Genomic DNA, 22,611 nt, shown 5'->3' on the forward strand with positions numbered 1-22,611 from the left:
AATTAATTAATGAAATTGGTCTCTCCTACCCGCAACATTCTTCGGGCGTTAGAGACTAACCAGCGCCATCGCCAACCCTAAGCAAGATCTGGAGCTGCGTAGCGAAACGCCGTTCGCCGCCTGTTTCCTCCCATCCTTCACTCTGATCATTGCCATTTCCCCACGATCTGCAGGAGGACATGTACACCCAGCGAGTTTCGCAAGCACCGCGCAAGCAAACAAAGTAGCAACGTGAACCCCGAGGCATTAGCATGAGCAGACTAGCAGCACCCCGACGCCACATTGAGCGCCGACATTCACTGACCAGCTCTCTTCCAGACGGAATTCGCAAGAAATCAGTAAGGAACCACAGATGCAGCGGCAGGTACGGAGCAGCCACGTACGGACTCGGACTCCGGGACATGGTCGATGCTGCACGAAAGCAAACCACATGGCAAAAAATTGGCAATCGGGACCCGTGAGACTAGAGAATCTAGATACAGCCTGCTGCTTTGGCTCTAGCCTCGACCCGAACCCTCGATTCTCGGGGAAAGGGTGGGGGCGCAGTCAGCTATCCAGACTCTATCCGGAGTAATTTGTCTCTCGAGCTGCCTAATATTGGTGGTGAAAGTGTCCAGGCCTAGCCCAGTCTAGATAAGCCCCTCTCGGATTTCTACTGTAGCGAAAGAGCGACGGAGGAGACTAGACTGATTGCAGACTTGCTCTGGGACTAGTTATCCCCAGCCCAGGTTCAGCTCAATTTGCCCCCTTGACTCAATCTCACGCTCGGCATTCCCCCTTCTCCCTTTCCCCCCAACGTGTTGGCTGTTGGTTGTTGGCATCGTTCGTAATAAAATAAGAACAACGATTAAAATAAAAAGAAGGGAGAGCGAAAATCGAAGGAAATTATAATGCACCATCCCGGAGGATAGGGACCCAAGCTACCGGTACTCTCCCTTGGCCCCCTCGGGTGGCCACTTCCTGTCATGCCCATGGGATTTCCCTACATTGCGCACGATGCAGGCACACAGGCTAGCAAGCAAGCAGACAAGCTATTCACATCGACTGACAGGTCCTAAACCCCTGCAGGAACATCGCTTCACAGAGCAGTTCGCATCGGTTTCGCAAGTGTAGATAGACGATGTGTTCCATCCCCACTCCCCGACGGCGCGCTAAGAAGCAAATAAACTGAAATAAGGTCTTCTTAGTTCGGATCTATCTGCCTGACACTGACAGATACCGTCTAGACCCCGACCATCGCCACCAGTGAGAGAAGCTACTCGACCCATCAGGCCGTAGCCGTTCCCCGTTTCCCAAGTCCCGGCCGAAGAGCGCAAGTCCGTGGGTTGAGTTCGTTGACAGCCGTCCGATCTGGCTAAATCACAATCCCTAGCCCCCTTCGGTAAAGTCCAGCCAGCTAAACCGAGGTAGACTGGTCTAGAGCCACTAGCCTCTGGTGCCCTGGCAGATTCAACCTACTGGAACGGAGGAAAACCGTGGCTGGCGTTGCGGAATGCCGTCGTGTCCAATCGGCGCAAGGTGTTGAGGAGGGGGCATGGGCAGTCCGATGGACTCGGGCTTGGGATACGCACGGGGTCAGGCATTCTGGCCTCGTGGAATACGAATGAGAGCGTCGGAACAATGTGATTGACTTGTCGGGCGTGGTCTTATCCATGGGTCTTGCTTGGAGTCATCGGGCATCCCGAATTCTGAGTGTTTTGGCTTTGTCGGGTGGCGAGTTTGAGTTTTGTCGCTTCGTTACTCTGGATTTTGGAAACATGGGTTGATGGGCTGATTTGGCAAGTTGAATTTGCTTGTTTATACTGATAGTACTACCCATTGTGGCATAAATCGAAGGTACACTGCACCCGAGAGTGCATAAATCGTTGAATATAGAGAAACCTCCTCCATTCGAACGAAGCGTTCCAGGATCAATAAACAGTTAACACTTACTACGCAGTACTACTCGATATCTCGAATCCTGAAACAGTCTCAAGTCGCACTGCAACTCCGGCCACCCGCAATCCAGTAAACAAGGCATCGTCTCCATGGAAATCCCCACCTGGATCTAGCCAGCCAGCCTAACATAATTAAAATATCACTACCTAGTACAGAGTTTCAGCCACTCCATTCCACGAGGCTGTCGGATCGTATGAATCCAGCCTGATTGGTTGGTGCGCAGCAGAAGGCCGCGCTTGCTTGGAGTATTTGTCATGATATCATGGTCAGCAGGGATATTGTGGGTTGATTCGTGGCATGTCCTGTCTATCTTTGGGGTTGGTGATGTAGGAACAGTCAGATAGATCCGAGCTGAAGGTCGCTCGGAGTCATTGATGCTTATCTGTTGACCGAGGGGCCCTGGCTTTCATGTGTATGGGCTCGGGGGTAAGGTCTTCCGAGATGAGGGCAGTTCTTGTTCTACTTGGATATTGAAGAACGTCAAGATAGAATTAACGCGGGCCTTCTAGGTCTATTCTCTGCTCGCTAAGAAACAATATATTCGTGTAGATCTACGAATGATGCATTGTACAGTACATAGTATCCAAAATACTCAACCATACCCAAGCCAGCTAAATCACTCCTATATACTAGTTCAACCCGGGTATCACTTCAACTCAACTTCGCCGCCTTCTCCATATCCTCTCTCGTCAGCACGTCGCCCGACTTCCGAATCGGACTCAATCGTCCCATGCGCCGCAGCCTCGCAATCATCTCCTCATCTCCAAGGTGGCTATTATGCTCGAACGCCGGCTCCCGATCATATGCCACCCGGGCCACATCCACCAGCATGCGAGCCGTCATGCCCCAAACGCGGTAGCGAACCACCTCCCCGGCCTTCTCCTTCTCCTCTAGCTCACTGAACGCCGCCTTCAGATGCTCGAATCTCGTCCTCGCCCGTGGCTTCACCACCGCCTCCGGCCGAATCGGCACGAAGAATTGATGCATCCGCCAATTCGACTGGTGCCACTCCGTCCAGGCCCCTTGGTACCAGTCCTCCGGCTGGACAGCACTACCCCCGTCTCCTACCACCCAATCCTCTCCATCCTTCAAGCTGAGAAAATTACTAAACGGGGCCGTGAACACAGCCGCCACTTCGCGCGCATCCAGCTTCGGGATCAACGAGACCTCCGGGTCGGCGTTAGAATTTGTCGTCTCGTCATAGGAATGCAGGAGCGCGACACAGGGCCGAACCACAAGTTCCGTGCGGGCCAGGTTCGCAGGAAACTCGCACAGATGTTCGACGGAGAACGGATGCGGCAGGGCTTGACCAATGTCTGCGAGGCCGATCTCCTCAAGGGCTTCGCGGCGTGCTGTCTGGAAGGGTGTCTCTTCGACGGAGTCGGCCCTTCCTAGATTGTTTCACTTGGTTAATCCAGGGCATTTAGAGTAGTGGTATTACGCTTTCCTTCGCGTTTTGGACTCTTTGCTGAATGGACGTAGCTTACCACCTGGGAGGGCCGCTTGGCCGGCATCTGTGTGGTTTTGTTAGTTGCTTGCCGTGAGTCCGATCGTTGTCTGATCCAGTCCAACGGGATGATAAAGTACAGCAAGCCCAACATACATGAACTCAAGGTTTTCGCCCGCATGGTCAGAACTACCCGAAGGTCGCCCTTCGAGTCGGCATAGAGCAGGACCAGCACGGCCGCTCGGCGCGACAACGGCACCAGGTCATAACTGGTCGCCGGGGGCTTATAGGCTCTCAGCCGATCGATTGCTTTCTGTGAGATAATTTAGCCTATGCGCTATGAGACTTTTGGGGCATAAATCGCCGAGAATAAGGGGGAAGGGGGTTGGAACATGCGACGGTATTACATGTCGGCATGGACAGTGGCTTGAATCCTACCTGTGAGGCTGGGTTTAACCGGGGCATTTTCTGCGCCAGGCCAAGGGGTCGATGGGTGCTGAAACTGCGAGTTATCGATAGGAATGAAATAAGTCGTGAACCCCGCATGGCCGTATGTCGTAGAAGATGGGGTTGACGATGCATGGTGGTAGATCCGAAGTGGTGATCGGATCGATTGCCGAGGTTAGGTGACTTGCGGCCGATGATTCATTGGTGTCCTACACAAGTACCTACAGAACTACTGAAACAAAACACTGGCAGTTACCCAATCAACGGTTGCGTTCGATACTCAAAATCAGCAATTCTATTGGATTTGTCTAGGTACCAACATAATACAGAATAATCGCAACACCCAAACACAACTCACGCCGGAAAATATTCCAAGCTTCGGCTAGGTTCCAAGTATTAGCCGGGTTGATGCATCACAAATGAGAAATATGACAAAAAAGAGCAAGTATAGTAAACAACAGGTAATCATCAACCGAGTAGGTAGCCAGTAGCCGCAATCGGCTTGGGAAGAGTTAAAAAGGAATCTATCGTATCAACACTAAGACAAGCCAAGAAGGGAGAAAGGGGGGGGGGGAGAAAGTCTATATCAAAAACAAGGCGCCAGGAAACAAATGAATTACTGAGAAGGCGTCTCCTTCTTTTCGGTCGGTGCCGAGGTCTCTTTGGCTTGCGAAGCCTCAGCCAACTCACTCTCCTTGACAGCCTCAACCGCCTCATCGGATTGCTTCTCGTACTTGGCCTCGAACTTGGTGTCCTCCTTGTCATCGATGTCCTCGATGTCTTTAGGTGCGGACATACCCTTCTCTTCGTTCTCGCTGTTTTGCTCGTTTTCTTCTTCGATGAGCTCTTGCTGTTCCTTGATGACCTCGAGACGCTGCTTGTTCGTGGCGGCACCCTCGGCATTGTGCACCTCTAGCTCAATTTCGTGGAACAGCTCCTCAGGAATACTGGAGAGGACAGACTGCAGAGAGTCAATCTGAGACGACATTTCCGCCTCTTTGCCACCCTGAGCATAGACGTAGGCGTTGCTGAGAACCAGGAGCGTGGACGGGACGCCCTGCTTGAGACGGAGGTCCAGCCACATCGAGATATCCTCGCGGAGGCGGGCGGGAGAAACACCGTGGGTACGAATACCACGGGAGGCGCAGGCCATTTGCAGCTCGGGAACCGAAAGTGACTCCACTCCCTCGTAGAAGATGGCGCGGTCATCGCGCTTGATCTGGCGCATACGGTGTCGGATGTTGTATCGAAGCATGGCGTCGGTTCCGAAAGAGTTGAGGTTCATGTACTTGCAAATACCGACAAGCTGAGGACGAGACAAGTTGTCCAGAGTCAAATCATCCTTGAAGATCTTGCAGACCTTGATGACATCCTCGGTCGAGGGCGTTTCTCCCGTAGTCCGGATCTTCTTGAAAAACTCCGCGAATTCCTCGTTCTTGACGGTCGCAGCCGTCACAGGGAGACCACTTTCCTTCAAGGTATCCTTCAAGAAGCCAGAAACCTCTTTCCGTGTCGAGCTGAGGCTCAGTGCCTTGGTTTCACGGGCTTTCTGGCCCTCGTAAGTGCTGGGCAGCAGGTTGGGGAAAAGCTTGAGGGCAACGGGAAGGAGCAATTCGGCAAAAGGGATGATGATGAACATAGAGAAAGGAACCAGGCGACCGAGATCCTTTACAGTTCTTTGCAACTAAAGTACCAAAAAAGTTAGCTCATATAACCAACCAGCCGAATGGGCGACAATTGACTAACCTGGCGGTGCTCACGGCGGCTGAGCTCGTATCCTCCGGCCATCTTCAATGCTAGCCTTGAGCTGATCTTCACCTCTGTGGCAAGAAGCTTAGTTCCATCCCAATAGTGTTGAACCTCCTTCTTGATCTTTTGCCCGATTGTCAATTTCTTCTGCTCCTTCTTCTCCTCGCCAGCCTTTTTGTCATCCTCCGCGGACTTGGCCACTGCGACCTCGCCCGTATTGTTTGTATTAGCAACTGCCGAATCGGCTTTGGTAGCGACCTGTTGAGTTGTGTTGGCGCTTGCCCGTTGCGCAGCCTCGGGCGAGAGAGGCTTCTTGGCCTGCTCTGCGTTGAATCCGGGAGGTGGCAAATTGTCCGAGGACGAAGACGTGGATTGTTCCGTAGCATAGCCACGATGGGAAACCAAAAGTGCGATAGCTGACACCTGCGATGGGAAACCCCGGCCGTTCAAACGAAGGTTTGCAGCGGTAGAGGCGCCCAATGCTCCGGAAAAGCGCGGCCGGGCTGCTTACGGAAATCATGTGTTAGCGATGCGTTGATCATTGCAAGCAAAAAGCGCGACTCGGGGTTTTCAGGTCTGTATCATCAACAGACTCTAGTCACATACCAACCAAACTCGACCGCAAGGCCGAGTTGTTGCGCACAAGCCTAGCCGATCTCATCGAAACGGACATGGCGGAAGATTGGATAGGAGATGCTCGGGAGAACGAGCGAAGAAATAGAGAAAGCACCACGATTTAGCAGTAGAGAACAAACTGGATCTAAAAAAGATCCCACTGGGAAAATAGCACAAGGGCAAAAAGTGATTAGAAATTGACCTCCAGAATGATGGTCATGTCTCGCCGCTGTCGCTCTCCGGAGGTCTGCGAGGAAAGAGGTGGCCCTGCACGTGATCTGACCGGTCTCGGCGTTTGCGGCCCGTCGCCGCCGGAGATAACAGCGCCAAGCTTTCTTGTCTGCGTAGGTTGTTTTAGGCGATTTGAGTCACGCATTCTAGGAGGATTATCCAGCGATCATATTCAGTCTTTATACCATTATTGACAACAGCAGACATATATCTAACAGATCAAGAATTATATAGGTCTCCAAGTAGAAATAGAAAAACACGAGGTTGGTGGTAGGGTTGGGTATCAACGCATTTAATCAATATTGGCAGGTGGATGAAAAAGGGCGAGCTGAAAATACGTAAAAACGAAAGACAAAAAAAGGAAAAAAAGAGGGGGAAACGGTAAGAAAAAAGAGAGAAACACAAGCAAATGCTGAGAAGATACCAATATAAAGAGTACTCAAAAAGTATGTAGCTCGCTATTTCCTTTCACGCAGCGATGAGTCGCCCGCCTCTTGCACGCCCGTCGAGGCAGCGCTGGAGTCAAGAGGAGGAATTTTGTCAATACCAGACTGATTAGAGACGTTGTTAGCTGCACTGGTTGTCGAGTCTTTCGAAGCCTGCGCTCCCGTAGTCGCGTTCTCATCAGGGCCGGCAAGCGTAGCGTTGTTTTCGGGAGACGACTGCCAGCGTGCGACATCCTTCTTCAGCTCCTCCAATTCTTTCTGGAAGCGTTTGCCAAACACATCAATATAATAGGTTGCACCGTTGTGAATGCTGAGAATGAACAAACAGGTCAAGAAGGCTCCGCTGGCCCACCGATACCAGAGCCACAGCGGACAAGGGATCATAGTCAGCATCGCGTAGAGATATTGGATCAGCATAAACGCGGGGGCCTGTAGTGACTCCGGAAGACTAAGGACAATTTTGCCAATCCATGCCTTCGAGTAGGATTTGCGAAGCCATGTAAAACTGGTCGGCCGCCCAGCAGCGATTTGCTCTGCTCGACGAACGGTGATAAAGCAGTGATATGCGAGCTGCCAGACTATGTACGGAACGGTCGCCCAGCCCATCATAGACAGAAGAGAGAAGTGCTCTGGAGATCCAGGGTCACTGAACTTGATGCTATACACGGCTGGGAATCTCTCTTTCAATGTTTCGGCTGAGGTCAAGTGAACGAGGCAATGTAAGGTCATTGGAGGCATAATGTGAATGAAAAGGCTGCGATCCAGACCGATTAGTCAACATATGATTATTAGTTAGGGTGAATGCGACATACCTCACAACCTTATCCATGCTATGAAACACCATGGAATTCCTCCACATGGCAATTGCAACAGCATTGTTCCCGAACACCAAGCAGAAGGTGCTGATAAAGAGCCTCGGCGAGCCTGGAAAGACCCAGAGACTCAGCAAACAAAGCACATTGGCAAAGTAGCATAAGTCGGCCAAGAAATAATGATACCCCTTCTTGTGGTACCGGTAATACCGAATGGGCATGAAGTACGCCAGTTGCGCGCTGAACCAGATGTAGAAATACTCTGGGTGGGCACCGACGAGATAACCACTGATAAAGATGTTGAGGACACCTGCGATGAAGGATATTTTTTCGCGCAGGGTAACTGTGGCCGCTTCATTCCATTGCTTCCCCAGGCGCTCAACTCCAACCTTCATCCGCCGGCGATACTTGTCGAGGCGCTCGTCGGCCGTGGGAACCCGCTTTTTCCATTCGCCCACGACGCGATCCTTTGCATTTATAGAAGTATATCTCAGTTTCTCGCGTTGTTTCCTCACTTTTTCTTTCTGCGCATTGATTGTTTGCTGGAGCTTTTCCAGCCGCTGCGAAAGGGACAGGTTGTCGAGCAGGTCAAAAACCGAGAGCTGGTCAAGCGATGGGAAGGTCTCCCAATCATCCTGATACGAGAATGATGGACTCCGGGACAGCCTCCCAGGCGACCCAGGTGGTGAGTAGTAGTTGTCGGAGGAATCTGTGAGCTCGTCCACGTCGGATAGGTCGTCGCCTGCGGCTGCGCGCAGTAAAGGCGAGTCACCTTTCGCCGGCACGTTTAGGTCGGCGCCACCGTCCTCCATGATGAGTTTCTGTTGGAAAATAAAGATGGGGGGACCGTCGCGTTGGTGCGGATAGGGTCGACTGAGGAAACGGCCAAATGTTAGCATCACCATGGTTTCGGTAATAAACCCAGCAATTGGCTGTTGTTCGAGAGTCCGATGAATCCAAAACAGGACGTATAGAAGACAATTTATGAAATGAAGAAGCAAGAAGCGAGGCGGCTGGAAGAAGAAATGGGATCAAAACTGATCAACTCACCGGATCAGACAGTGATACTGCCAAGCAGATAAGAAGTAGCGTATACTACAGTCGTCCTATGTCCGATAGGTTGTGGAATGAAGGAACCGTGGGTCGAATAACCTTGGAACAGATCAGGTGGGATTTGCAACGACTCAACGGACCAGTGTTCTTCAGCAACAGCAGCGCATGACTGAACAAGGCGCACGAAGTTGAAGTCGAGAACAAACAACGGCAGACAAGTGGGAAGGATGAGGTTCTGCGTGTGCACGCGTTGCCGCCTGTGGTTGGCCAGTGCGGGAGGGTCGCGTCAGAACACGGGATCGGCAACTAGTCGGGCCAATGAGAGGACGCGCATGGGGAACATGATCCAGACCGTCCAGACCGTCTTTATACTACGGGAGACCAGGGTAGAACCTATCGAGAAAGTTGGAGTGGTAGGTATTCTTCTCTTGAACGATGCTTGAATAACCTCATTGCACATGTGAATTCCCAATAATAGTGTGTATTGAAACAAAACAGAAGCAGTAGCCACTTGGGAATCTCTATTGGATAATATATCTCGAGAAACACGCAAAGAAAACTTTCGAGTCGCTTACGAAAAAGAATTTCTTGAAACCCAGAGCCCATCCGTACACTCCAAAAATCAAAAGAAAAAGAAAAAGAAAAGGAGGGAGAGAAAACTTCTTTGCCTCGACTTAAAATCCTTGGAATCCAAGTGGCTGATGGGTGTGTGGAAGCTGACTCCAGAGTCCATTTTGAGAACTTTGCCCTGCCGGTTGGTGAGCCATCTGCTGGTCATAATAATCCGTCATTGATGGCGTTTCTGAGGGCTGCACTGCTCTCATAGGCTCATTCACAGCTAGTCCAGGTGGTGTCATGTTATGCGAATAACTCGTCATATTGCTTTCTAGCGAGCTTCGTCGGCTCACAGATGGCGATGTATTTGGAGTTAGTATGACACTGGACCCCTGACTTTGTGACTGGCCCGGTGGAAGATGACCGGTATTTGGTACTGTGTCATGGCTGCTGGACACGGCGATCATAGGAACGGGCTGGTCGCCAATATTGTCGCCAGTCACTTGCTGGTTGGGCTGCATGGTCAAATTGGCTTCAGGCATCTGAACTTGAGAAACGTGTATCACCGTATCACCATCTGTATTGAGAAATAAAGGTCAGTCTCAGTTTTGGTCGCACTTTCGATAGTATCTAGGCCATGGGAAAGAATTCATACCAATTTTGCCATCCAGATATAACTCCTCCATATCTCGAACGTAATAGATTTCGTCCAGGACTTGCAATCGTTCCTCAGGCACAATACCTCGTCTTACATCTTGACCGGCGTCCTTGAGTTTCTCCGAAGTAATTTTATGACTGTCTCTGAGCTCACACAAAATGTGAACGAGAAGTCGAATTCTCTCTGCACCAATAAGGTCAGTCGGGATGTCTTGTGCGCAAACTGCGATCTCGAGTTGATTGATGTCTCACCAGACTTCAAAAGGTGATCAGGTTCTCTGTGCCTTACTCCTTCAGGCCACCACTGAGGCTTGGTCAACTCGGGATCCACCCGTTGGGACATTCCGGCCGCGGTTGATCGCCCATTGTAAGGATGATTCACCTGCTTGCGAGGCTCGACCAGCTTGACGAAGGCTTTCGCGATTGCTCTGCAATTCAGTTGCTGGAAGTTCTCGAATGCCATTTCGTAATAGCGCCGCAAGAGGTCTTTATTCCCGATGCGAAGTGGCGTCCATGTGATCGTTGGCCCAGGCGAAGGAGAATTCGGCCCAATCCCCGAATCAACGCGTCTCAGACTTCTCCTGTGGCGCCTGTTCTGTATCGATTGCCATTCAAATGGAATGAGCCCATACTGATAGAAGCCCGAACCGTGGTGTAGGCTCATGAAAGAGTTGTTTGTGGACGGGAAGGACTGCGTTCTCCCCGTGACATCGCCTTCCATGTGACCCTCGGCTGTTATCCGTTATCATCGAGATCTCATGTCGCAATCGTCTGTTCCCGCTCACTTACCGGACTGAAAACCTGGCATCCCGGGCTGCCATGTTAATCTCGCTGCTGCCCTCACAAATCTTTCCCTCACATCCGGTGTGAAGATGGCTGGCTCGTACTCCATGACGGAGGGCGACGATTGCACCTGAGTCTCGCCGTTGCGATCAATGTATATCAATGTGAAGTGAGGATATGGGATTCCGTCTGTTGTTGATGGTGGGGCTCCATGTTCCTGTATGTCATATCATATCTATCAATGACAGGTCTAATGAGATGGTGAAGTGCTGCCTCGTACCGTTGGCTTTGGACGAGCAGTCGCAGCGTGAAATGGTAGCATGTGAGGCTGTCCCTCTTCTCTCACAGCCATGGGCTGACCTGTCGTATCCATATCCGGAGAGAATGTCTTTGAATGACTGAGATTAACAGAAGTTTGGTAGGTAGGAGCAGACACAAAAATGCGGCCGCTGACTGGCAGGATTCGATAGGTTCCATCGATGAATTTATAATACTTCTGGTCCGGCCAAGGCAGCCTGGCGATTGTCAGTTATAATGCACTAGCCAAGACAAAACAATCACTTCAACTGGCATGCGCAACTAACAGAGGAGAAAAAGTACGATCTCCGACATCCTGGCCAACGGGTCATGTCATCTGAATCCTACGCAATGCGTGGCTGTTACGACTTCAACCTAATGCAAGGAAAACAAATACATACATGAATTGACTACTGGTTTACAGCCAAGATTCTTCTTTTCTCCATAACTGTATGTGGATGGATCCATCGTACGGTAATCCGTACCTCCTTCTCTCTTTCCATTTTTTCCTTTCCTAGTTTTTGTTGAAATGATTTTTGTTAAAAAAAAAAAAAGCCGCGAAAAGCCAAAGGTTTCTAAATTTATCACTGTCGCATTGTTCCTCAAAGCTATCTACATCTGACGGTTTCTAGGCAAGAACAATAAATCGGACTAAGAGATAGGAAGGCAACGTTGGAAAATAGGGATACACTGCCGCTCTGAAAAAAACACCCAGTCCAATAAGAATATGACCTTATCTCTATACGACTTTGAGCGGAGACATTGAGCGGAAATGCCCATAAATCGCCAAAAGCAAAAAGCCTTGGAATTTCTATGGCTCCCGGATCGCGCTGAAGGACCAATCTGAATAACAGAAGAGCTGGTGCCAATCCTATCTGGTTAGTCTAGTATTGACTTTTCGGTGTCGGGTTTTGACAAGGTGGTGACACTTGTGCGCCTCTGAAATCATGCATCGCACTCACCCCCGATTTCAGAGACCCACTGCCTCTGGTTAATAACATTTCTCGATCAACATATTAGTAAGTGATACGAAGCATGTTCGAAGCCAATATGGCAGCGTTCAACCTTGACAAAATTGCCCTACTTAGACTGGAAGAGTTTGCCTTACTGACATTACAGACTGTTCGGCGATAAAGGATAACCATTGAAAGTGCTGCACTCGGCCATGATAAGGATCGAAAAGCCTTGAAAATCTAACCCAAGGCCATTTTAGTATGGTCTGCTCTTACCATTTCATCGCTACTAACTACAGGAGCAATGCTGGCATTATGTCTATCAGACACCGAGACCCGCCGAGACTATGCGTACGATAATTCCAGGTAACTTTGCTGTCACGATCTGAATCCCGCCAGTGGGATGCCCCCTCAATGATCCGCACTGACCGAGTCGTATAAAACGGAAGGAAAAATGGAGCATGCAGTCAAAGCGCGAAACGGACCTGGACGCCCTCGCAAAGGTCATACATACAGCTTGACCGCTGATCGCTGTAACTCTGTGACAGCGGCACCACAGGGTCTCAAGAAATAGAGTTCAACTGTAATGAAACGATTCCACGCCGGTGTCGTGCTTGGGCAGATGGCGCGAAAGACCGCAGGACTCGACTGTATTGACATGATGACGTCCGAACGGGTTACATCCAGATTGAAATCGAGACGAGAGGGATGCCAATTCCTCCGGCAGACCGCTGGACAGACCGGAAACTTGCCCCCGCGGATAAAGCTTCCAATAATGGCTATTGGGCCTCCTAATTTCTTTTGTGCAACAACTGATTCCATTCGGCGGTTGAGGGCAGAGGGTGTGCCAAAGCAAACATTTCAGATTCTTCAGGTCTCAAATGGGCAAGCCGGCAAGTGGTCGGCCACGGAAGGCTGCCGATACCTCCAGGGCTACTGTTGTGCAGCAGTCTCAGCCAACGCCACAATTGGCTCCGATGCGAAATGCCCACCGGGCCTGGGAGCGAATCAGCTAGACGAGAGAGGGGTTAATATGGCTCCCCCTCGCGTCTATGTATGCGGGGGAATGGATGCACGGTTGCGCCTTTCGCAGTTTGCTTCGGCTCTGACCCTGCTTTTCCCTATTTCTGTTTAGTTGCGACTGTGGGAAAATAGGCCCGGCCCAGTCCCGACTCCCGAGAGACCTGCATATTACAACTACGGGCGACAGAGAATCTGTAACCCGCCACGTATTCTCTGAAGGATGCAAGAAAATCGGGTACCAGGAAATTGCTACATGATGGCTTGCAGACCGGGGATCCGAGCGAGACCCATCGGTGGCGCTGAGAGAAAGAATGTCAGCGGGGACCAAAAACAAGGTGAATTGACAGCTGAGTGTTATGGTGAACGTTGGGCTTTCATTTGGCGCGACAGGCCCATAAAAAATAGGCCCAACGAATGGCATGACGCCCCACGAACGCTGACTGTCTGTCGTCTGTACCCCCTATTATGTCACTGACTTTCCCAAGAAGGGCCGTGACGCCCGAGCACAGGCAGAAATGGACGAATCTATCGAGGTCTTGATACCTGTACAGTGCCCGCCAGCCACTTGGATTCGTTGGCCCGTGAATCGATCAGAGATCGCAGATCTGATGGATAACTAACTCCACACCGAATATTCGATCAATACTACTACGTAAGTTCCAGACTGCCATTGTCCCACTTTCTCGACGATCGAGTCTTGTAAGGCGACAACTCTTGTCGCCCTGACTCGATAACATAATAAAAAAGAAAAGAGAGAAACCGGAAAAGAAAAGAAAACCGACAAGAAGAAAGCGATTGTCTCAGGGAAGACCTTGCCACTGTTGCACCATTACCCCGATTATTTTTATCTCGCAGCACACTATGGGTTTCGTACTTGCTAATATTGATACAAAATTCCCGGCAGGATCCTCAGCGTTTTCCAGCCCATGGACGGAGTACGATCCTCCAATTCCAATGTTGTCGCGCCGTGGCTGACAAGAGGGCTTACCAGCCATGGCAATGAATCATGAAGGCCCGTTCGTCCTGTTTGACAAATGTGAGCTATCATCGGAGTGGAAGGGTGATAACCCCTGAGCGGCACGGCGGATAGTGCACTCCGCAATCCAGGCTACGAAACTCTTGTTTATTTGAGTTTAACTCGAGAGCCATCTGAGTCTAATTCCCCACTGATTTACGCTGCTTATCACTATTCCTGAAGAGATCGATGGTTTGCCTCGCGCAAATGGGAGGCTTACCATCGCGGTCGAGCAGATGGACCTCTTTCAAACAATGGCGTGTTACGGACCGATTCAGATTTCAGGCCTTCAAAATCCCGTCCATTTCAAGGCCCGACCGAGGTAATCAGGTGGGCAACGAAATGGATACGTATGCTGTGGGGGACTCAGTAGGTTGTATCCGGATTCACCGTGCATATGTATCTACCCCCGACAACAACCGTCCTCGGATGATGCTCCACATCCACTTCTGACGAATGAATGCTCCAAAAGTTCAAGATGGCGCCACTGGAATAGGACACTCCAATCTCCACCGTCCAGCCTCGCCCAGACACCGGCTAATATGTTGTCATGTTCTGCAACCGAACCGGTTTCCTCTTTTCCAGTCCATAATTACACGGCTAGCCATACTAAGTGATCTCGATGATGGAGTTGCTTCCATGAGTTAAACGACGTTGAACTGCAACCTATCGGAGGATGTTGATGGAGGCAGCCGGAGGCAATAACTTGTTGCAGATCGGCGGAACGCCTCCTTGCCCGAGTCAGTCAGGTGGTTGGATTCCTTTAGATTGAGAATGGTAATCCGGGCTAAGTCTCCATTCACATGAGCGACATATGCGGCCCCGGTCTCACTGGCCACTGGCAGATGGGTAATGCGGACATCCTCGCCGCCGTGGAGCTCCTACTTGGGGCGGCCGCCGCTCTCATGGCATTCCGGTATCATTCGTGTGGGTGGGTTGCCAACTTGCCACGCCATGCAGCCGAATTTGGATCCATGATGCAAACTTGACGGTCGGGTGCTTTGCGAGGCGCAGCTAATAGTTACCGGAACATACGCCTCAAAGAGCCGCCTCGAAGGAGTTGGACAATCCGGGGGCACCCTGGTTGTACAAGGAGGTGGTCACACCCAGAATATAGAGGATGTTGGTGGTTAAGACCTCGTCGGACAGCATTCGTGAGACATTGACATGCTGCGCAACACACTGAACAACCTTCCACAGTACGGCTCGCTAGTGTCTGCTGCAGTGTTACTCCGCGCTCGGTGGCGCCAGAAATGTAGCTGTTTTCCTATGCCCCGTCCCTCTCCTACGTCAGGCTTCCGAATAGAACCTTTCTTCCTGTCACGCAGCGTGGGAAGGATGATATTGAAGAAGGGAAGATAAAGGTACAGCGCCCTTTATATTCCGAATTCAGCGCAGAATTCTGATCCGCATTAGTTGCCTTCCTCCACGTCACCGGAATCAAACCCATTCGTCCACCCCGCAAAAGAAGGCGTAATGCGTTGCTTCCGCGGATTTTGGACAAGACTCGTCCAGCATCTTGAGTGCTCTAGTGTTCTACAACTGTGCATTCGCGCATTTTCAATCTATATCGTTCTCGAGCCTCACGATTCTCTTTGGCCGGGTCTTTTAAAGATCTACTAGTTGCTTCATACCCAAGGATGCCCGCGTAGCCATTCGTGGGGATATGCTATCTCACCAGCCTCACAAGCGCATAGGTTTCATGGGGTATAACTATTGAACTGCGTAAAAGTAATAGGTATAGATACGCCAGGCTACCGAGATAGGCGGGCCAAAGATGGCGAGACTGCGGGGATAAGGCCTGGGGACTAGTATGGAGTGAGAAGGCTTTGTCGTGGAAATATGACGATGAATGCGACGACAGACGCGAACATCACTGCCATCTACCCTCTATTATTTCATGACTTATTCAAGATAGAAGGATGGAACAGATGCGAGTCATACCTGGATTAAAACCAGTCCATTCTCCTCGACAACGAGTTCTGTAATGAACGCTGCCTCACCAACAGTGACATATGCGTCTTTGGAAGCAGGACAATAAACGACACAGAAGCAGTCACCAATTTAGAGGCGGAGAGACAATTCAAGACGAGTAAAAGAAAAGGGCAACTTCTATTTGATGGAAAGGTCGGAAAAATAGAGGGGTGAAAAAAGAAAGGCTGCACAAGAGCGAGGCAGGCGGGGTTCGAACCTCGGGCCACGAATTTCGCGGGGTGCAAAAAACTACGTGGTAGCTTCGGGATTGAACGTGCTTTGCACAAGATGGGCCACACCAACTAGACCATCGGCTCCATCTCACCAGGACACTTCCTGTATTGAATTTATGTTCTCACAAAAGAAACCAAAATTATATGGAATGCCAGCATCTTCCCTTCATTTGCCTACGAAGATGAAGCCCCTCCTCCGCCTGAGGAGCGAGTACCCAATTTCCATAACAGATAAGCTGCCTGAGAAGTCCTATTTCGAAGCTGCTTGAGTTGAAAGGCAGAAGGGTTCTCCCAGGCCTCATTCTTGCGAGGTGTCTGGCTGCTCCTTCCTCCGTAGGTCTACCCTATACTTTCCTAATGTGGCCTCCTCTCCCTTCCACTTTCGCAACAGTTCGCCGTACTTATACCACCTGCTTCTCCTCATCTCCCGTTTTTCTTCTTCTTCTTCTTTCTCCCAACCTGGTAGCTTGGGTTGTTCGTGTTCCCCAGGTATATCCTGGGACTTAGAGTAGGGTCACCTGTCTGAGTGCACACGTCTTCTCTCTTTTGGGAGAAGCAATTTTTGAAACTCATCGTGCTTTCGGGCTTACACGTCTCCCGTCTGTACATCCACCTTTTTTTTTCATCAAGGGTGTCGGCATGCCCGGCCGCTCGGAGAAGAGAATTGCTTGGGTCTTGGTGCTTTTGTTATTCGATGTATCTGGATGGTCGCGGATCTGTTCCTCTGAAGGGTCTTTGTATTTAGCTGCGAGAGATACCAGGTGGAACCGATGCCCATCTTCTGTACCTACTCCGCAGACCTTCATCCTGAATCATGTGCTTTGCCTTCATGGAGCTTGGAGATCTCACGGGGAATCGCGACCAGACAACTTGATTGATTGGGTTGAGATCCAATGCTAGTCATGAATTTCCGCCCAGGATAATATGGAGAAGAACATCCATATACCAGGTACCTGAAGGCTGTCCTTCCGCAAATTAATTGACTGCCACGCTGCCCAGAAACATCATGTCAAGTAATCATTCGGACTCGTACATTCTGCAGGGTCCCCAAATCAATGTGATCCTACTTAGTACGATCCACAATAATACCCTTCTGTCCCAGGACTAGATAATGGAGATCCATGCGGCCCGCAAATCCACTCATTCGTTTGTATGGGTCGGTGGAGAGCACCACCCGTACACCGGAGTCTTCCGATGACACCGTCATGATGACACGCGCAACCAGCGCAACGAAAAAAAGCGGATTAAAAGAATGAGCTGATGCAGGCAGGAATCGAACCGCAAGCTATTGGAAACTCTCGATGACCGGGGCAAAAATAAAACTGGTAGCTTCCCTTTGATTGAGCGTCACCCGGGACGAACGGCCTTGCCAACTAGACCATCTGGCCGTTCAGAAGAAATACTAGGACACATTTCCTTATAGCCTAATGTCTGGCTAAGACGTCCCTCCCTCCAAATATCAAGGGTTCGATGCTTGAAGCCTTGCTACGCTTCCAAAAGTGAAGCTCAAGCCAGGGCTAATTTCCAGTTGCGTCGGTGGATAGATGGAACCCATCCTGGTCCCTCGCAGGCCACTGGAGAATTCCAAATGTCTTGCAGAACAAGCAGAGACCTTGCAGTATTTCCAAACCGCAGCCTCTTGTATAGCTCTGCCATCTGGTTGCCTATGAAGGTTTGCTGGTCCACCTCGGTGGCACTTACCCCGGCAATGAAAAGGGGGAACACCAGCGCCGGCCCCAGCGTCGTATCGAGAGACACCCGCTGCAGATAGCTTATCAAGTCCTCATGGCAAGCCTTGCATTTCATTCTCATATCGTCAATGAGAGGCGGGGAGTTTTCCTCTAATGTTCGGTACAGCAAAAGCAATGCCGAGGCGCGGTATATTTCCAATAAAAGCTCGAACAGAAGGCGGCTCGAGCTGCAAGCCTTCGTCGCACGAAGCTTTTGCTCGATATCATGGGCTTCGATATAGAGCAGACTAAAGTCCACAGGCGTGTTGCTATTCGCCATTACTCGCAGTCGGCAAATGCGAGCTACCAAGGTCAGAAGCATCGAGTTTGCCCCGGTAAAAGAATGTAAGTTCTCTGACACTGTTTGTTGCTCTTCCTGTTGGTAGAAAACCGGATCCAGCGCAGTTGATGTTGACATAGCAACAGCGGCAACGACGTCGTGATAGATGAGAAACCGCGTTAAGAACCGATGGAATACGACATTACGAGGATCCAGTTTATCTCGAGCTCCATTTGCAATGGCAATGGCACCCTGCAGATGATGATACCACTCGCTCGTGCCGCCCAGAATGATGTCCGTAAACGTCAATAATACGGCAGACGTTATGGCTCTCTCGAAGTCGGCGACTCCGGTCTGCAAATACTGGGAGAAAAGACGCAGGGCCTTAACATACTCTCGTCGGGCTTTTTGCTCAAATAATCCATTGGCTTCGGTCTGAGACATACACTGCATCTGGTGCGCGGATGCCGAGGCGAGGAGAGCGGCCATTAGTTCTGACTCTTGGAATGCTCTCGAATTGAGCATATAGAGTCCGGATTGTTCAACCGAAATAACTGCTCGCTTCGGGATAAGATGGTTGACAAAGTATTGGATGAGTCCCCGGTCTTCTCGGAAAAATCTAGGCTCTATTGTGTTCAAAGCTGGTTGTAGGATGCAGCCAGCACTCGAGATGGGGCTGCTAAGTCTTCGCGCTTGCTCCCAGGAAACATACTGAGACAGGGACCCCGGGGTGTTTGAGACGTCTTGGTCGAGGGGAGGAATATTTCCGTTCGCACGCCCATGGTTTGTCGTATTTACGGCGACGGAATGCACATGTCTCGGGGCATGGCAATCGAGCTTGAGTCGGGCACACGTTCCACAAACCCCATTTGAGTCAAAATTCTCGTCGCATCTTTTCTTTCTAGAGAGCCGAGAGTCAGTATAAGAGCGCTGCCCGACGTACTCGGTCACTGTACCTTTCGCGACAAGTGTAACAACCTGTGCGACGTCGGTGGTGTTTAGGTCTTGTACTGGCACTCATTGGGCGCTCATTGACCAATGCCCAGGATCGCACATTTGGATTGGATGCGACTGAGCAAGGAACATGTTAGACACTTGAGCATTGAGGGCAATTGAAGAATGAGGAATGGAAAACGGTTGACATCAATTTCGGAGTTCCGCAACTTCTCCGGCTGGCAGGGGCAAATACTTAATCATCACCTATGACGCATCGCTACTTTTCATTTTGTTATTCTTTCAATATCTAGTAATTCAATACATTAAATATATATGTTCCGTATTGCCCTAAATACAAATGACCTATCGAAAGGTCTCCCGGCGACACCTCGACCGTGGCTAAGAAGACTTCAAGAACTCACACACCGCTGTGACAAAGCGCATGTAGTCAGTACTATGTCAAGCATGAGACTCTAGGGCTTCATACCTTGTCTGAATTCTTCTGGTTTTTCCTGGACAATCCAATGCCCGCAAGTTATGTCGACAATCTTCGAGCGCGGAAAAAAAGAGATAATCTGTGAAAGAGCACTGTCCGGTATATAGTAACTGTGACGAGAGCGAAGAAACAATGCGGGTTTGAGGAACTTGGTAGGACTGGTCTCATGCGGAAAGTCGCCTAATGGGCCTAACGCAGCTTTCAAGATGTCGAGAGGAAGACGCGATCTTAGGTATTGGTGGCGATGGTCCTTGATGAAGTTGCTGAGCAGAAATAGCCGTACAACGGGAGACTGTGATGGTAATTAGCGAACCGAGGCCTTGTAGACCAAAGAGAATAAGAAAGAAAGCTTGAAGTACCTTCTCGAATTTCGCGAGGATCCGTTCGCCCTCTGCATGGGTTTTGACCCGGGCCTGCTCTACCTCTACCAAGCCTTCCATGTACTTCTGGAAGTCGCCCGGCAGGGGCAAAGAAATGGGACAGTTGTCGACCGCAACGACATCTGATACAAGATCGGGGGCTTGAAGAGCGAGCGTCAACGCTGTTTTAGCACCCCTAGTACCAGTTGTCAATATCTAGATCGAAAAGTGTGTTGTGTCATCGTTCAAAACGGGTCATACATCGAGTGGCCTATTATTGTTGCGCTTTCAAACCCTTGTTTCTTGATAAACAGCTCCACGTCTAACGCCATTTCCATGTAATCATGTCTCCAGTGGTGGCCCGAGTCACCATGATTCCGGAGGTCCTGGGACAATGTCAGCTCCTTGAGGCTAACGGTGAGTGTCATAATAGCTCACCAAAGTATATACTTGGCGTGACAAATCATGAGACAAATGCTTGCTCACTCGAGCGTTCTCCCTCTTGGAGCCCAGGAATCCATGAAGAAATATAATCGGAGGTCGATGCCCAGCTGGCTGGTGTTTCTTCGGCTCATGTACCTCGTAGGCCAGTGGTATTCTGGAAGCTGAACTAGAGGCAGATGTGTGCATGTGCCGAAGGCGACTTGCCCATTGTCTAGTAGCCATTATCGCGAGAGTACCCTGGTCTCGATGACTTGCTGATTGCTCTGCGTCATAATTGAGAGTTCGGGGAATACATTCCATACTCCCGTCCGTAGTTCTCCCTTCGGCAATGTTTTCTCAGAGTATTGATGTGGACCCCAATCTGTCCAATCACAAGACCAGAGCGGCTATAGAGTTCGAAGGTAACAGGCTAGTCTGGAAAGGGAAGGGATCGTCTCGGTATACTGGAGGCTTTGCCGTCAACCTCCCATCCGACGTTTGGTTCTTCACACTTGCTTCGAGGGAACGCCCTACGCCCTGTGCATCTAAACCTCCTAAATGAGCGAAGGCGGAACTATACAGCCACCCAATGGCCATAACTGCCCAGACCGACGATAGACCCACCAAGGGCAACTGCTATATTGACTCATTCGACCTGATGCCAAACACCCGATGACACATAATGGAACGAAAGAATCGACCATAAATACGGGAGTCAGACAGAAACCCGATATGTTTTTGCAATCCCCTCAATCAAGCCACCTCAGAAATGTCTACTACTCCCACAGCCTCCCAAGGGGCCTCGCGCCTCGACGCCACGAAGCTGAACTACTCCTACACAACGACTCCCCGCGATGTCCCCTCCGAAGCCACCATTAGAGGCAGCGACGAGACCATCTGCACCGACCACATGATCGTCGCATCCTGGACTTCCAAAGAGGGCTGGTCCGCGCCCGAACTGAAGCCCTACGGCCCCTTCAGCCTCTTCCCCACCGCGTCCTGCCTGCACTACGCCCACGAATGCTTCGAGGGCCTGAAAGCCTACCGCGGCTACGACGGCAAGGTGCGCCTGTTCCGACCTGACCGGAACGCCCGCCGGCTTCAGATGTCCGCCGAGCGCGTCGCCCTGCCGCCCGTGGACGCCGACGCTCTCGAGAAACCCATGATGGCCGTTCTCTCCGTCGACGCTTCGAAATGGCTTCCTCGGGACCGCGCCGGCGAGTTCCTGTACGTGCGACCGACCATCATCGGCACGAACTCGCAGCTGGGGATCCAGCCGCCCTCGAGGGCCATTCTTTACATCATTGTGGGCTACATGTCGCGCATGGACATGCCGCCGGGTGGGAAGCGGCTGCTCACGTCCCCCGAGGACACGGTGCGTTCGTGGGTCGGGGGCTTCGGGTATGCGAAGGTCGGCGCGAACTATGGCCCCTCGGTGAACGCTACGCGGGAGGCGTATGCGCGGGGCTTTCACCAGATTCTCTGGCTATATGGATCGCAGGGTGAGTGCACCGAGGCAGGCGGGAGTAACTTCTTTGTGGTGTGGAAGCGCAAAGACGGACGGAAGGAGCTCGTCACGGCGCCGTTGGATGACCGGTTGATTCTGGATGGTGTCACCCGGCGAAGCTGCCTTGATTTGGCGAGGGAGCGGTTGGGCGATCAACTTGAGGTCACCGAGCGCAAGTTCACCATCGATGAATTGTTTGAGGCTGCGGCTGAGAATCGGATCCTGGAGTCGTTCGCTGCTGGGACAGCTGTAAGTCTTGAATCTAAATTCCCCTACCTGCGTTCACAGACGTTGGGGTTTGTTTGAATACGACTCGCTAATGTCATCGATTTGATCTGCAGTGGTTTATCTGTCCCATCTCGTTGATTCACCACCGAGACCAGGAGATCGCCATTCCCATGGGGCCTGACGATACGCCGGGTGAGATCACGGGCAAGATCAAGAACTGGCTGGGTGATATCATGTACGGACGCACTGAGCATGAATGGGGTGTTGTAGTGCCGGAGAAGAATTGACAGTCGATGATATGATGATTATAACGATAGCAGGTCAATTGCCTACAGCAGAAATCCATTAACCCTCGTTTAAAGTAAAGCAAAAATTTCCCAACAAAAGAGAAATCGCCATCATAGAAGGACAAAGCCAATAGGTA

The 22,611-nt window shown here is 50.8% G+C and overlaps 7 protein-coding genes across 7 annotated transcripts; 2 read left to right on the forward strand and 5 right to left on the reverse strand.

The window, feature by feature from the left end:
- Positions 1 to 2,589: 2,589 nt before the first annotated feature.
- Positions 2,590 to 3,931, reverse strand: P170DRAFT_352409 (NUDIX hydrolase; the record flags this gene model as incomplete). Its single annotated transcript, XM_024843920.1, has 4 exons — positions 2,590 to 3,329; positions 3,426 to 3,452; positions 3,542 to 3,698; positions 3,824 to 3,931. The coding sequence occupies 4 exons, from the start codon at positions 3,929 to 3,931 to the stop codon at positions 2,590 to 2,592; spliced, it is 1,032 nt and encodes a 343-aa protein (XP_024707975.1).
- A 351-nt stretch (positions 3,932 to 4,282) lies between these two features.
- On the reverse strand, positions 4,283 to 6,414 carry P170DRAFT_403079 (MRS7 family protein). Its single transcript, XM_024846458.1, has 3 exons — positions 6,188 to 6,414; positions 5,579 to 6,084; positions 4,283 to 5,516 (listed from the first exon to the last, which is right to left on the reverse strand). The coding sequence occupies exons 1-3, from the start codon at positions 6,252 to 6,254 to the stop codon at positions 4,449 to 4,451; spliced, it is 1,641 nt and encodes a 546-aa protein (XP_024707976.1). The 5' UTR covers positions 6,255 to 6,414; the 3' UTR covers positions 4,283 to 4,448.
- A 184-nt stretch (positions 6,415 to 6,598) lies between these two features.
- P170DRAFT_507429 (glycerophosphocholine acyltransferase) lies at positions 6,599 to 8,955 on the reverse strand. Its single transcript, XM_024854484.1, has 3 exons — positions 8,736 to 8,955; positions 7,686 to 8,558; positions 6,599 to 7,627 (listed from the first exon to the last, which is right to left on the reverse strand). The coding sequence occupies exons 2-3, from the start codon at positions 8,495 to 8,497 to the stop codon at positions 6,886 to 6,888; spliced, it is 1,554 nt and encodes a 517-aa protein (XP_024707977.1). The 5' UTR covers positions 8,498 to 8,558; positions 8,736 to 8,955; the 3' UTR covers positions 6,599 to 6,885.
- Positions 8,956 to 9,160: 205 nt separating this feature from the next.
- Positions 9,161 to 11,289, reverse strand: P170DRAFT_403084 (DUF2841 domain-containing protein). Its single transcript, XM_024846459.1, has 5 exons — positions 11,014 to 11,289; positions 10,740 to 10,950; positions 10,203 to 10,682; positions 9,949 to 10,134; positions 9,161 to 9,870 (listed from the first exon to the last, which is right to left on the reverse strand). Exons 1-5 carry the CDS (start codon positions 11,104 to 11,106, stop codon positions 9,413 to 9,415), a joined length of 1,428 nt encoding a protein of 475 aa, XP_024707978.1. The 5' UTR covers positions 11,107 to 11,289; the 3' UTR covers positions 9,161 to 9,412.
- A 3,535-nt stretch (positions 11,290 to 14,824) lies between these two features.
- On the forward strand, positions 14,825 to 15,138 carry P170DRAFT_472568 (uncharacterized protein; the record flags this gene model as incomplete). Its single annotated transcript, XM_024852960.1, has 2 exons — positions 14,825 to 14,952; positions 15,066 to 15,138. The coding sequence occupies 2 exons, from the start codon at positions 14,825 to 14,827 to the stop codon at positions 15,136 to 15,138; spliced, it is 201 nt and encodes a 66-aa protein (XP_024707979.1).
- A 4,509-nt stretch (positions 15,139 to 19,647) lies between these two features.
- Positions 19,648 to 20,750, reverse strand: P170DRAFT_378703 (putative alpha/beta hydrolase; the record flags this gene model as incomplete). Its single annotated transcript, XM_024845458.1, has 4 exons — positions 20,468 to 20,750; positions 20,291 to 20,415; positions 20,030 to 20,225; positions 19,648 to 19,962 (listed from the first exon to the last, which is right to left on the reverse strand). Exons 1-4 carry the CDS (start codon positions 20,693 to 20,695, stop codon positions 19,648 to 19,650), a joined length of 864 nt encoding a protein of 287 aa, XP_024707980.1. The 5' UTR covers positions 20,696 to 20,750.
- Positions 20,751 to 20,974: 224 nt separating this feature from the next.
- Positions 20,975 to 22,534, forward strand: P170DRAFT_378706 (branched-chain amino acid aminotransferase II). Its single transcript, XM_024845459.1, has 2 exons — positions 20,975 to 22,208; positions 22,301 to 22,534. The coding sequence occupies exons 1-2, from the start codon at positions 21,222 to 21,224 to the stop codon at positions 22,472 to 22,474; spliced, it is 1,161 nt and encodes a 386-aa protein (XP_024707981.1). The 5' UTR covers positions 20,975 to 21,221; the 3' UTR covers positions 22,475 to 22,534.
- Positions 22,535 to 22,611: the final 77 nt, after the last annotated feature.

The sequence above is a fragment of the Aspergillus steynii genome, assembly GCF_002849105.1.
Source record: "Aspergillus steynii IBT 23096 chromosome Unknown P170scaffold_2, whole genome shotgun sequence".
NCBI lineage: Eukaryota > Fungi > Ascomycota > Eurotiomycetes > Eurotiales > Aspergillaceae > Aspergillus > Aspergillus steynii.

Excerpts from the sequence above, each read along its gene's own strand:
- P170DRAFT_507429 (XM_024854484.1), bottom strand. The coding sequence starts at position 8,497 with ATGGAGGACGGTGGCGCCGACCTAAACGTGCCGGCGAAAGGTGACTCG. Across the intron at positions 7,628-7,685 it reads AGCATGGATAAGGTTGTGAG|CCTTTTCATTCACATTATGC; the intron begins GTATGTCGCATT and ends TCTGGATCGCAG.
- P170DRAFT_378706 (XM_024845459.1), top strand. The coding sequence starts at position 21,222 with ATGTCTACTACTCCCACAGCCTCCCAAGGGGCCTCGCGCCTCGACGCC. Across the intron at positions 22,209-22,300 it reads CGTTCGCTGCTGGGACAGCT|TGGTTTATCTGTCCCATCTC; the intron begins GTAAGTCTTGAA and ends TTTGATCTGCAG.
- P170DRAFT_403079 (XM_024846458.1), bottom strand. The coding sequence starts at position 6,254 with ATGTCCGTTTCGATGAGATCGGCTAGGCTTGTGCGCAACAACTCGGCC. Across the intron at positions 6,085-6,187 it reads CTTGCGGTCGAGTTTGGTTG|CCCGGCCGCGCTTTTCCGGA; the intron begins GTATGTGACTAG and ends TTCCGTAAGCAG. Across the intron at positions 5,517-5,578 it reads GCCGCCGTGAGCACCGCCAG|TTGCAAAGAACTGTAAAGGA; the intron begins GTTAGTCAATTG and ends TTGGTACTTTAG.
- P170DRAFT_403084 (XM_024846459.1), bottom strand. The coding sequence starts at position 11,106 with ATGGATACGACAGGTCAGCCCATGGCTGTGAGAGAAGAGGGACAGCCT. Across the intron at positions 10,951-11,013 it reads CTGCTCGTCCAAAGCCAACG|GAACATGGAGCCCCACCATC; the intron begins GTACGAGGCAGC and ends TATGACATACAG. Across the intron at positions 10,135-10,202 it reads TGATCACCTTTTGAAGTCTG|AGAGAATTCGACTTCTCGTT; the intron begins GTGAGACATCAA and ends TTATTGGTGCAG.